The 13959-nt window shown below is 39.0% G+C and overlaps 2 protein-coding genes across 2 annotated transcripts in view; one reads left to right on the top strand and one right to left on the bottom strand.

Annotated features, from left to right (window-relative positions):
- Positions 1–706: 706 nt before the first annotated feature.
- LOC120754264 (embryonic protein UVS.2-like) lies at positions 707–13497 on the top strand. Its single transcript, XM_040067632.1, has 11 exons — positions 707–800; positions 964–988; positions 1889–2026; positions 3332–3449; positions 3994–4172; positions 7808–7889; positions 8773–8900; positions 10660–10778; positions 11193–11418; positions 12541–12659; positions 13214–13497. The coding sequence occupies exons 1-11, from the start codon at positions 732–734 to the stop codon at positions 13442–13444; spliced, it is 1434 nt and encodes a 477-aa protein (XP_039923566.1). The 5' UTR covers positions 707–731; the 3' UTR covers positions 13445–13497.
- PPP1R14D (protein phosphatase 1 regulatory inhibitor subunit 14D) overlaps positions 11531–13959 on the bottom strand; it is a 29847-nt gene continuing 27418 nt past the window's right edge. Inside the window, exon 7 of the transcript XR_005701359.2 lies at positions 11531–11701. The gene's annotated coding sequence lies outside the window, so the exon portion shown is untranslated. The remainder of the gene's footprint in view (positions 11702–13959) is intronic.

Below are 13959 nucleotides of genomic sequence, written 5' to 3'. Positions count from 1 at the left end.
TTCAGCCTGCTTTTCTAGTCTTGTTTCTACTCATGGACATCAAAGGAAGGAGGATTTCCCAGAAGCTAGGAAGCCAAAACTGTGACCTGGTGGTTTCATGTGTTTGTAGACTCCAGAAAGACACACAATTTCTGTCAGCAATGATTATATTGCGAGATACCATGTTGGAAAAACAATTTCTGTCAACGATCAGATTTGTCTGACTCCAATAGATTTTTAGTGCTCCTGGCCAGAAGTGATTGGCTGGGAGCTGTGCACAGAGGGGGCAGGCAGAGAGATGGGCTCTGCAGAGCAGGGTGTCTCCTGGCAGCAAGCTAAGGAGTTACTGTCACAGGTAATCAGTGTGGATGGATCAAAGAGTTCCTTGAGATGGAGTTCTGCTGTAAACAGACTACTGCTGGATATCCTGTCCTTTGGTCAGCAGTGAGGGGACCTGCAGCAGCTCATGGCTTCTTCTTGAATTAAAGATGAGTCACTTTAAGGTTACTGAATTTTCTTTCCTGTTGCTCCACTTCCTCTGTTTTCTAAAGATAAATAAGAAATGAGAGCCTGGAAATTCTCTTGAGAGGTCCTGCAGCTTGTTTGTTTTGTGGAAATACTTCTTGTTATCTAATTTTGTTATGCTTGTTAACAACAGCAGTAGCTTTCCCATAAAACTTGCCCCAAGTAAACTAACCATAATTTTGAGAACTGAGCTGCAGAGCAGAGAAGATCATCTTGGAAATTTGAAGATGAAGTACTTTTTTCTGCCAGCTCATTTAACATTTCTCTGTAGCTTTGCACTAAGTAAACCTGTCCAGGTGTGTCCCTGTTCTGAGATGTTGAGAATTTACATTGCTGCTGCTGAGTTGCTCTATCTTAAAATTAATTAGAAACTCTTTCTGCTGTGATTCTACTTGATAGACGTTTTCTGCTATGGAGATGAGCATGGACTAAAATATATGCACTCTTTTTTTTTTCCAGATAGCTACAAGAAAGAATGACTTAGGTGAGTTTGATTGTAATTATTATATAAATAATTACAGGTTTTGGTGGAACTGCATCTGTATACCTCAATATCATTATTTGGTATATTTTTCTCTTTGAAAATATTTTTTTCCACCATCAGTGGAAGACAATTCACAGAACTCAAATGTGTTTTAAAGTCACATTCAGTGTGATTTTTTATGCTGTTGCGATAAAGAAATTAAGAAGAATTATTGAACAACTGCTACATGAAATGTTCTTTTCCATTTGTAGCCCTAGCAAATCAGAATATTTTTCACTTTGTTTTCTTTCTTATGTGATATATGGTACTTTTCTCTCTGCTATACCCAAGACTTCTACAATTTTTTTGCCTAATAACAGATAGTTTTTGTCTGTGAGAAATATATTCCCAGTATTTTAGAGGCAAAACTGAGAGGCATGTCAAAATGTCTTATGTCAAATTCAGAGTTAACCTGGAAACTAATAGCTTGCATACATTCAATATGTATGATAAAAACAGTAATTTATTTTGTATGATTAATCCTATTTCTACAGAGGCCACTTACGATTTTTCTTTAATTCCACAAGCTCTGATGAAGAGAATGATGACTTATAACACTTAGCATTCCCCTCTGAAAGCTCCCAAAGCTTCTTCAGCTAAAGTTTATTTAGTCACAACTTTGATTACAGAGCCACTATGCCATTTATATTAATACTAAACTTTTCTATCCAGGAAGCAAGGCAGACCTAACCAGTCTTAACATACTAATCCTTCCTCACGTTATTAGGAAATAAACTTCAGTGAAAGAAATTTCCAAATACGCAAAATCTTGGTTCGCGTGTACCTCTCGTCTCCCTTTCTGCACACGTATTTGCCTTTTTACAAGTGCCTTGTATGTTCTTTATTTTCTGCACCTGGCAGATAGTGAAATAGCAGTGTATGAAGGAGACATCCTCTTGAGAAGAGGGCGACGCAGTGCAATTAACTGTGAGAGCTGTTTATGGCCCAAGTCACAGGATGGACTGGTCAAGGTTCCAGTTAACATCTCTTCTGATTTCTGTGAGTGCATGCAAATGGATGCTCTGATGTTAGCTTGGATTTTCCAGTCCCTATACTACCTGTTATTTTATGTTTCTCTGGCAAGCACCAAAAGCAATGTTTGCACTAGTGAGAATTTATTGACACATCTCTTTTTCTATCCTGTTAACCCCATGGAATTTTGGCTGATACTCCAAACAGATCACACTAAAATGTGTGGTTACTTGGGCCAATAGCCAGCATACATTCAAATTAATTTCAAGTATTAGCTTGCTCCTGTTAGCTACAATGTACTTTGATATTTAGCAAGCATATTAGAAGAAGCATAATTTGTTCACATTATAAATGTATTTTTGTCCAAATTACCACTAGGAACATGTTTTTGAACTCTATAATTTTCTTTCAAATCTCTCATAGAATTATTCCCACACTAGAGCCCCTGTAGAGGCAAAAATGGAGGAAAAATCCTTTGAGGTATTTTTTCCTTTGTTGATTCCCTTTATTCAGTCAATAGCCCTGTCCTGTGCAAAAGGCTGCAGGAGTGAATTTCATACAGACCCTTCTTCAAAGATCCTGAGTGAAAATGGCATGGAAGTAAAATACAGGCTAAGCCTGATTCCCATTCCTCAGGGAAAGGAACTGAGGAAAGCTCAATCTCTGTGTTATCTAGCCTGCTACTCTGTCCATATGCCTCCAGAACTGAAGTATATATTCTTGTGGCTAGGTGAGGTTATTCCCTCTGTCTCCCCCTCTGCAAAGTGTAAATATTAGGAAATTGAGATACAAATCAGTTGTAGATGATTCATAACTGAGGAAGCCAAAATAGGCCAAAATGTTCCAAAGTAGATAAACACTGATCTTTATTTGGTACCAAACACCATGATATTCAGAGCCTTGGCTGTCTCAAGTGATTCCAAGGGGGCTATGGCAGGCATTTGCTCTTTCTGATAAACAATATAGAGTTTTGGTGCTTAGCTACAACCAGCTGGCTCATTTGGGAAGCTTTAATCTAACTATTTGTATCTGCTCATTTGAAACTGCCTCATTTCTTCTGTTCTATCTAATGGAAAGAACAATGTCAATCTTTTGCTTTCCATCAGCTGTTTCCTAAATAATATATATATGGGATAACTGTAATTGTCATACTTCTCCATTAAAGTCCAATCAGTCTGAAGATCTCTGAATGTTTAGAGCCCTTTTTTTTACTATACTTGTATGATAAAGAGCTAATGAGTGCTGTGAGGTTTTGAAGGAATGCACCCCATCAATGCACCCTGATTTTCGATTAATCAAGGAAGATTTCTCCTGCCCCTCTTATCTTTCTAGCAATAACAGAGAGATCTTGGATTGCTGATGCTTTGCAGGAGATCTCCACACTGACCTGTGTGCAATTTGTAAATCGCACTACAGAAACAGACTACGTTTACGTTGAACGAGGGCAGAGGTAAGCTCCCTGTTTCCTGAGAGTGGCAGTGGTCAAAAGGTCTTTCAGATTCTTTTCTGGTTTGTTTTGGATTTAAGTAATTGGTATCTTTTTTCATCCTAGAATTAAAGATTTAGAGAGAAGGTGCAATTTTTCATTTTTCTTTAGATATACTGGTAGTTACATCAGCTAATATTCTGCAGGAAAAAATGTGTGTGCGGATTTAAAGAAAATGGTGTGTAATTCAAAACAAGAAATTTTCTTTAATTGTTTTAAAAATTTAAATAACGATAATTTTCAGGGGTTTTGCTTAACACTTTATAGTGCTTTGCCTTACTTTGATATAGGCAATTTGCTGGTTTAAAATTTGCCATTCTTGTCACAAAGGCTTTATTTCCCTCCCATGATGTCATCTGGCAGCTTTCAGAAGTCTAGATATCTCATGCCAGTGACTATTTGCATGTCCCCTTCTGTGGCTGCATATCCAGAGAACCTCGGTGACATAATCAATATGTCTATATATTTGTATTTTCTAAATGTGATCCTATTGATTGCTTATTCTTAGCTGCTGGTCTTACTTCGGAAAGATTGGAGGACGTCAAGCAGTAGGCCTGGTGAAAAATGGTTGCATGGATAAAGGAGCAATTCAGCATGAAATGAACCATGCACTGGGTTTCATCCATGAACAGGCACGGAGTGATCGGGACAGGTTTGTCAAGATTATGTGGGAACACATAGTGGCAGGTATGTCCACTAAATCTTAAGAGAAAATATATACTTATAGTTAAAGGAGAATGTTTCTCCTGTGAACAAGAATGCAAATAAGAACCATGATTAATGCTGGCTGAATTGCAGTAGCAGCAACACACTCAGTATGATGGAATTTCTTGTTCCGTGTTTGTACTAAGGGAATTTCTGTCACTACACCTATGGCAGTGTGAAAGATGCAGCCCAAAAGTAGCTCTATATTTTCATTTTGATTGCCATCTTGAGCCCAGACCCCAAAATACCAGGATCATCAGGATTACAAAATGCTGTTGCAAAGACTTGGCCAGGAGGTGAGACTATGGGACCCTTAACTGAAGGGGGTGAAGTGTGACATTCAAGATCATGTTGGGCAATCACACAACAGTTCTATCCCAGGAAAGCCATGGAAATAGGGGAAGGCAGCCAGCAGGTATCTTGGCAGTGAGTGAAATGCACATATCCTAAAATGTGTATGAACAAAGGGCTCAACATGGAGGCATTGGAAACACATGCAACCATTAGCATTTGCAAAATTCTGGGACGTGATTTGATGTGAGAGGAAAGACTGAAATTATTTCCTCCTTGTGGACAGGATCATATACACATGAAAAGAAGGAGCCATGGGGAGCAATCAGGAGTGGTAAATCCATAGAGGAAAAACAAGTGGATACTATTTATGGAAAGGAATGCAGAATGAATAGTTTGGGCACGTGCCCATGAACTATGTGCTGGGAACATGGGCTCATCATATACAAGAGCTCCAGGCTCTGGGGAGGAAAGGATAGACAGAATGGCAAGAGATCCAAGGGAAAGTGAGAAAGTGGTAAATAGAAGGAAAATACCAGAAGAACATATGCAGGGAGTCACTTGTCTGACAGCTGTTAGAGAGCTGAGTAATCCACAACAACTGTAAAAACACAATAGTCTATTTAGTTCATTATAGAAAATAATAGTAAATGAGGCAGGACAATTGAATACCAAATTCTATTAAGTCTCTTCAACAAAAAAGATACTCAACTACTCAATATCATGCACAGCTAAAAATATATCCATCTTTTTCTCCAGATGGAACTTGATTGTTTTTATTGCAAATTCCTAACACACTGTTCTCCAAACTTTCTTCAGCTATTCCCATGATATTCTAAGTCAATTCCATTTGTGTTGTTCTTTATTGAGGTTTCAGCTCTAGTGTTAAGGTGTAATTTTGCTGTGAGTTTGCCATTGTACAACAAGGGTGTGCCATGTTTGAAATGTCAGCAAAGGATGTGCTAGGAAAGGGAAGTTGAAAACATGAAGGTATATACACTAAACACACATAATCTTACACTAGTTTTGCAAAGGGAACTCCACAGGTTCCGATGTCGTAATTCCTGAAGGATACAGATGTAACCAAGGTCTGATTCAGGCACAATACCATGAAATGATAAATGAGGGGGAAGAGGTGAAGAGGACAAGGCTATGCCAAAGGAGATGAGGTATATCATCGATGTTTTGAGTGTTCACCATGGGTGGAGAATGGGATGATTGATGTGGCAAGGGAGTTGGAATGCAGTGTGTGCAGCTCAAGCACTGTAGGGAAAAAAAGCAAAGATATGCAGGGAAAAGGAAATGGAGAAAGAGAATACATTCATGAGGACTGTAATGTTGGAACATGCTGCAGTTAACAGCGCTGGTGGCAGAGCTCCTGCTGAACTTGGTGGTGCAGAACTAGACCTCAAGACCTTTTCCAGCATCTCAGCTCTCTAACACAAACTGTTTTCCTCCTGCCAGGACTTTCATATCGTGAATGTTTCCTGGGTTTTGTTTTTATCTAGCAATTTACCTTGGAAGCCATCCTACTTCTTTGTTTTGACAAAATGCAGCCTGATTGGTTGCTGTCCACTTAGCTACTTGAAACACAGCTTGTTTTTCCTACACTTTTGGGAAAAAGAATATATTCAGAGTTTTCAGCCATAGTTTCCTTTTCAGCTCTTCTGAGTCATTGCACTTATATTCTGGCAGAGGTACATTTTTTTTCTTTTTTGAGAGTGGAAAAGATGGTTAAGTCCCCAAACATGTGCAGGTCCTAGACAACCAGATCTCTTTGGCATGTGATAAGGTAGGTAGTAGTTTGCTGGCAGCACCTCAGTCCAGCCAGGATGCTGCCACTTTTCCTTTATTTAACTAACTAATTCAGCAAAGCACTTCTGTGCCAAACAGTAGCCATATGCTTCAATGTTTCACCACGTTTGAACTGTGTTCTCTGTTCATCACCTCAAAAAAAGCTGCACACTTGCTGATAATTCTTTCTGAAGTCAGTACAGCAGATAAGAGGGACTGAGATTAAAACAGAGTCAGGAAGGCCAATGGTGTTGATAAACAGTTTAAGCCTTAACTGAATTTTACAGCTATGAAAAGCTCCCAATTCATGTTTATCCCCAAATTTTCTATTAGCTGGGATTTCAAATCTTCTTTTTGCATCTCTTAGCCCTCAGCCCAGGACCAGTGCTGAAGGACATTACTGGCTGAGATTTGCTCTGGCTGCAAGCCTGTCAGCTGAGTTGTATAGATCTCAGGGATGTCAAACTTTGAACTCTTGTCCAGATGGTCTGTGGTTTACAAACCACATTTGTAGTTACAATAACGAAGGTACATAACTGGAAAGGAGCACTCAGTGGCTAGGGCTTTAGTCCTAATGCCAGGCTGGCTGCATCCAGCTCCCTGCTCTGACAGTGCTTGTTTGCCTGTCTCACCATGGAGAAGAGACCCAGCATGTAATTCATATTCATGATCTCCAGTCAGTGAGAAAAGGAAGTGCCTTCTTCACACGAAACTCCCTCTAACTGTGTCTCTTTTTTCTTTCCCTCTCCTCTGGCTATCCTGGAAGCCTTGAGGAATAGCTTCTGTGCCTAACTTGGAGAAATAAAGCTAGGTGACATGAAATCCAGTCTCTGTCCCTGGGCCCCAGCCCTGTATCAGTGTAACCCCTTCCTATCTCATATTGGCTTTTTAAGGCTAAACAGATGAAAAGATGCTCAGCAGCTGTTCCCATAGAATTTGTTTTTCTGCTTCATGTGAGTCATATCACTTCACTCTGGTCACTGCTGATGTGTCAGACCAGAGACAAAGCCAGAACATGTCTGGTAGCATGGGTTCTGGGGCAAGTAACAGGGAAAATGTATCCTTTTCTTTTGTGGCATTATAACCCTGTGGTGGAAGGACTCAGCAAGACATCACCCATGTGTACCTCTGAATTTTTCATGTAGGTGGTCAGCCAGATTTCTCTCTCAAGGTATGGATGCAGCTTTGGGGACATAGGTTGGATGCTTATAGTATTCGAGATAATGGACTGAAATGCATCTGGAGACACCCGAATGAAGATGGACAGAGGAATACTTTTGCTTGAAGAGTAGAATGTATTAATTGACTATATAAAAACTTATTTGATTAATTTTATATTCTGAAACCTAATAGACTGTAAAAATGGGTTCCTTTGCATTTCAAAAGTCTCTGGTGGTTTTGATAAATCCAAGATCTCATGAGAACTCATGATATTGGTATCCTATGTTACTCTCTGGATTATGACAGCAGGTGGTGTATTATTAGAGCAGTAATAATTTTTCTGACTGAAATGTTGCTTTCCTACCTTACAGGGGAACAAGGGAACTTTGGAAAAATGAATTCCAAAAACCTGGGCCTTCCCTATGACTACTCTTCAGTGATGCACTATGGCGCGTAAGTTGTTTGTGGAGATAACTTTTCAAAGGAGCAAACAGCTTTCGGATCTTCTGCTCAGATCTAGGAAGAAGATGTTGCTCTGTGCAGGGAGTGACTTTTGCTGTTCATTTAAAATTGAGTGCATGGACATAATTAAGGATGAGCATACTTCCTTTGTCAGCAGGATGCCTGGAAAACAAGAGTTGATATGGATAGAAACAAAACACAGGACAATGTTTTATTTCTTCTTTGTGGCCCAAAGTCTAACTCTGCTGAATCAATGATCTAAACCATCTCTGAAGTTTAAATTTATTTCGTAAATGTAGTACCAGCTGATCATAGACAACAACATTCAAGTATAAAGGCACAAAAGATGGAATTTTTGTATATCATTGCGATGTTGTATGCTGCCTTACGTTAGTATGGGAACACTGTCTAATGCTGCATTTTAGCCCGTAATGTACAAGCTTGTATCATGTACCTTCTCCTTTATTTTCACAAGCAAGTAACAATTTCTGAATAAAACCATGAAATAAAACTGGACTAGCAGAAGGCAGGAAATTGCAGATAGCAAATAGGCTATTAGTAACTGAGACAGAATTATTTCTGCTCCTCTGCCTCAGGAACCAAGAAGGAGGGATTCAGTCCATTTTGCTGGACTTTGCTGAAAGGCCTTTACACTCAGGACAGAGCAGCTTTTTCTGCTTGCTTGTTTGCTTTCACCTGCTGAACTATCTGCCATGCTGGTCCTCTTCAGGGAAGGCTACCGCATCTCTGAGAAGCTTCTCATCCATTTCCATTAAAATTTTGTTTATGTGGTGCATGAAAAATGATTATGCAGTTAGAATACTTCCCTGTCTATGAAAAACAATCTAAAAGTGTGATTTCCTTATTTCTATAGGTATGATTTCTCCAGTACTCCAGGAAAACCAACTATTGTACCAGTTCCTGACCCCTCTATACCTATTGGGCAGAGAGAAGGGCTGAGTAACTTGGATGTAGCTAAAATCAACAAACTCTACAAGTGCAGTAAGTGCTGTAGTTATAAGGCATGTGAATACAGCTGATGTCTGTAGGCTCTGGCAGACATCCTCCACGGGAACACAGTCCACAGTCCTTTTACTACATTTCTCTCACCCTACAACAGGAAATAGAACTGCCCCTGTGCCAAACTGCTGCCTTCTTGGAAAGGACAATTTACTTTCAATAATTCACTCTCATTTTGAGTTATCCTCACATAATCCCTGCTCTTTGAGATAAGCCAAATCCATCAGAGAACTCATGGTTGATACCTCTGTCAAAATCTCATTTCAGGAAAGCTCTGAAGGTTGCAAAGCATGTAAGCTCTCCTCAGCCTTGAGTATAGCTTAGAGTTATGTGCAGCAGATTTGTGATTTCTCTTAATTACAAAATGGTTGCAGGGTTTTACATATGGGTGCCTTTCAGCCTGGTCAGAACACCTTCTCAACCTGATCAAACATATTTTTTGAGGAGAAAACCATGGACATTTTGTACAGATATCTACTTTCTTGCCACATCCATTTCTTATCTCATCCCTGTGGTATCTCATGGTCTAGAAATACCTAGCATTCCTCTGTACAGCGGAGCTCTTCAGCCAAGATGCACAAAACAGGTATAACATCATGCTCCTGCACTGCACAGGTTTTGCTTCAACTCCCAGGACAAAGGCTAATTGATTTATATGGTATTTGACTTTTCTGAGATGTTATTCAATTAGTTTCCACCAAAACAGCAAGAAGCATTAACAAGCCCTAAATATTAGTGTACTAAATTCTGCTTTTGTGTTAGAACTCAGTTAAATAATTAGAATTTAGAAGGAATCAGCATTCCTTCAGCTGGATTGTTAGGTACAGAAATCATTGCTGAGAGTGGTTCCTCCAAATTCGCAACTGCAGGTAAGACAATTTTACAGTTTATGTGTCTCAAAGATAGTGATGAAAGGTATTTAATTATATTTGTTCTTGACAGCGGGGCTGGGAATGAATCACACTTCAATACTATTACTATGTAATTTTATTATTAGAGCTGTATGTTTTGGAAGAACTAACTAACTAACTAACTAAATAAATTAAATAAATAAATAAATAAAATAACAACACTTGGGGACCAAAAAAATCCCATAAGAAGTCTGGTTGTCTCAGGAAAAGTAGGAAGCAAGAGAAAAACTGTCATAAATTCCTATGAGCTGATGTCATATAGTCATATTCTGTAATTTGGGGAGTTATATAAAATGCAAAAAATTAAGATGAGATGCAAAAAAAGACAAATGAGATCAGACTTTGTATACCAGTTACTAGGTCTGTAGGTTGACTTCAGTGCTCTCTGTTACTGTTTTCCCTCAGTGACTACCTCTGTTTGCCTTGTCAAAATCTTGTTTCCAAACTTGATTTTTGTGCACACGTATGAATACACACAGTTGCTCATGGAAATTGGTGTCCTGCTGTCATTGAAAGTACTTCTGTTATTGGAGTTAAGAAAGTTCACAAAAGATCCAGGCCTTTTCCAGTAAACTAAAATATGTGAGTGAAGCCCCAATGTCTTTTAAAAAAAAATTAGTAGCTGAAACAGGTCAGTACTTTAACTACCTTTATTTCACTTGCAGGTTTTCAATTACTTCTAGACCAGGAAAAACAATATAGTTGTGAGCATTACAATTAATTTATACAAGCTTGACTGATGCAAATGCTTAGAGAGACTTGTCAGGCATTATGGGAATATTTTTGAGCAGTTTTCATTCTCTTCAACACTGTTTGGTTCTTCCCTTCAGATTCCTGTAGCTCTGTGTTGCCTAAACCGAAAGGCTCGTTCTCCTCTGTCAATTACCCATCCCCATACCCGAACAATAGCAACTGTCTGTGGCTGATCCGCATCCGTCGTCGAAGTAAGGTAATTTTTATTAGAAGAAAAAAGGGTTGAACCACAGTATCCAGTATTATTTCATTACCATGAGTAACTCCTGGGAGTCAGTTCATGGATCGAGACATTTATTTTGTTATGCAGTAAATGAAAGTCTCATCGATTTTCATAAGAATTAAGACTATTAGAGGGATTATTTCACTCGATTTTTATCCAGTTCAGATTGGATGGTTTTTCAAAGACAAGCAGTAGTGAAACATCAGTCTCTGGGATCTCAGTAATAGGACAGCTAGGTGAAATTTTATACTCTTTTTCTATAGAAAGTAAGGTTTCAGTAATACCCAGATAGTAAAATGAATATGAAGGTTCACTTGATATTCAGGTAGATGGTTTGAGATTTTCCCAGTGTATAACATTAAACTTTTGCTTTTTTTATTTCTCCAGATTTTCCTGCAGTTTGAGGCTTTTGACCTCCAACGCTCCTCAGACTGTTCTTCTGACTATATAAAAATTTACAATGGGAACAGCAAGAGCTCCCCTGTCTTGCTGGACAAGTACTGTGGGAAGGGTCCACTGCCCTCCTTAGTGGCATCTGGATCGACAATGCTCGTAGAGTTCGCAAGCGATGACAGCATTACAGCCACAGGATTCAGAGCCTCCTACAACAGGGGTATTGTGAACACTCCTTTACAAAGCTTGGAGAACAGCATTAGCAGTATTTGTACAGAAGAACTGAAAACTTTTGCTATGCACTACAGAGTAGGTCCTTTTGCTGTCATTCTTCACACTTTCACAGAAACTGGAAATGCAGAAGGCTAGGCAACAGTGGGACTGAAGGTTCACAGGAAACAGAAAATTGGATGTTGCATGGGTCTCATGTTAGTTGTCCTGAGATCTCACTCACATTCTTCTGAGAGCCTCTGTTAGGCTTCTTCATATCTCCAGAACAATGTCTTTAAATAAAAACAATGCAATGAGTGAAATTAATAGTAGCAGTGCAGCCAAAGAGCACAAAGACTGCAGAATCAACAAGAGACCTCAACAAATGAGATGCAAAGCCACTATCTGGGCATTATTCAAGGTTTTGTGGGATTTTATGCAGCAGGGGAGGTACTGATCTTGGGTACCTTGCACTTCTGAATTAAAAGCTTTCATTACGTACACAAAACACAGTGCTTCCTATTGTCATGTGAGGGGTGTCTTTTTTGCAAACAACAAATGCATTCTGGACCGACAGACCAAATTCTGTTGTGCTGTGACATACTTTCAGCAAGAAGGCAGTAGCCCAAAGTTGCCTTTTCAACTGAAAATCCAAACTTCTTTAGAGCATAAATTGAAGAAGTCTTAGAAGATTGCTTTATTCAATCGAGTTATTTCTAGAAAGCACTAGATCTAGCGTGATAATGCAATCTTGAATACTTGAGCTGATTCTTTTCTGAAGGGCAGTTAGTACCATCAGAATGCTATGCTAATATGGTAACAGTTGATTGGAAAGTCAGATAGAGTTTTAAATGCAGCTTCCCCCTGTCCTCCAAAGATTATTTATCAGACATGTTTCTATTCCTTCAGTACAGCTGCTGCTATATATACTTCACAAATACTTCTCTTCTTCACAAATACTTCTCTTCTTCACAAATACTACATGAAGAAATAAAGTATTTCAGCAGTAGACTTTCATGGTAGCACATTTTTTCTTGGTTTGAAGAAATAATACAATAGGTTGTAAGCAAGCTCATTTTTACTGACAAAATGCTCTTCATTAATATATCCGGTTTTCTCTGTTATTCCTCAGTGAATTGTGGAGCCACTTTCAGAGATTCAAAGGGAGTCATCACCTCTCCAAACTACCCCAATAAATACCCCAAAAACCGAGCGTGTTTCTGGGTCATCACTTCTCCAGTAGGATATAAGGTAAGGCACAGATGAATTCATTTGTGGGTTTCATCACTGCTCTCTGACAAAACCTCTATTTCCCTTGAAGAATAAGAGCTGTCACATTTTCAGCAGACATTCTAAGAGTAAAAATCTGAAAGCAGAAATCCATTTTAAGAATTTGTCGGTATCTGAGGTGCTCAGCAAGGGAAAACATTTATATGTGCAAGTGAACTCTTATGAATCTAGTCTGTACCACAAGGCTTTGTTCAAAATAATCCCTCGGTAAGAGCTCCCACTAGGAAACTGAAACATCACACAGGTGCTGTTTTTATATTTCTCTAGAGGAAAGAATGTGAAGCGTAGAAGATCAATCCCATCCCCTGCTTTCCCTTCCAATCCAAATACTGATGAACCAAGCAAATAATTTGCTACTAATTTGCATTGCCATATGGGATCAGGATGTGGTGCGCACACAGAATAAAAAGTGGTGCCTGAACACAAGGAGTTTAGAGTATTTGTCATTGTTAAAAGATGGGAAAGAGAAAAGACTGCAACCTGGAAACAAAATGCTTCGGTTGTATTTTCTCCAGATATCTCTCAAAATGTTATCCTTTGAGCTGGAATATAGTGACAGATGCATCTTTGACTACTTGCTCATACATGATGGAAGCCGCCCTACGTCACCTGCAGTTGGTCCTTACTGTGGGACAGAGAGGGTTGCAGACTTTACTTCCACTGGGAACTTTGTGCTGGTTGAATTCCACAGTGATTTAGTGTGGGAGTTGCCTGGATTTGTGATGAGTTATACATTTGCTAGGTAAGTACTATACAGATGGGGATTGAAAAACATAGAATGAGAGTAAGAGTCCAGCTAGCCACAGGTAAAAGTCAAGATGCCATCAGTTTCAGAAAAAAAAAAATATAGCCTGATACTTTTAACAAGCATGAAGTTTGACCTCTTATTCTTACATCTAGAGTGGTGTAATTTCCATGGTGAATCAAGGACAGAAATATTCCTGCCCATGGGATGCTTCTATCTGAGACTTTATGCTTTTTATTATAGTATTCTCATTTCTGGTGTTGCATGGCCAAACACAGTAGCAGAGCTGAAATTATGTAAGCAGATTTTCAAGAACTTCTAGCGGTAGAAACTGTGCCCATAAAGAAAAATCAGAGCATGGCTATGTAGCAACTTTAACCTGCATTCTAACAAATGTTATTACCCAACATTAATGTGCATTGCAGCATGCATACAGAAAAATCTTCAGACACATTTATTTATGTTTTGAAGCCAAGATCACTTACACAGTTCATATAGGCACCAGAGCTTAGCCTG

This window comes from Hirundo rustica, chromosome 6 (assembly GCF_015227805.2).
Source record: "Hirundo rustica isolate bHirRus1 chromosome 6, bHirRus1.pri.v3, whole genome shotgun sequence".
Taxonomy (NCBI): Eukaryota; Metazoa; Chordata; class Aves; order Passeriformes; family Hirundinidae; genus Hirundo; species Hirundo rustica.
Note: the sequence above shows the minus strand (reverse complement) of the source record. Positions and strands in the feature narration are given on the sequence as shown.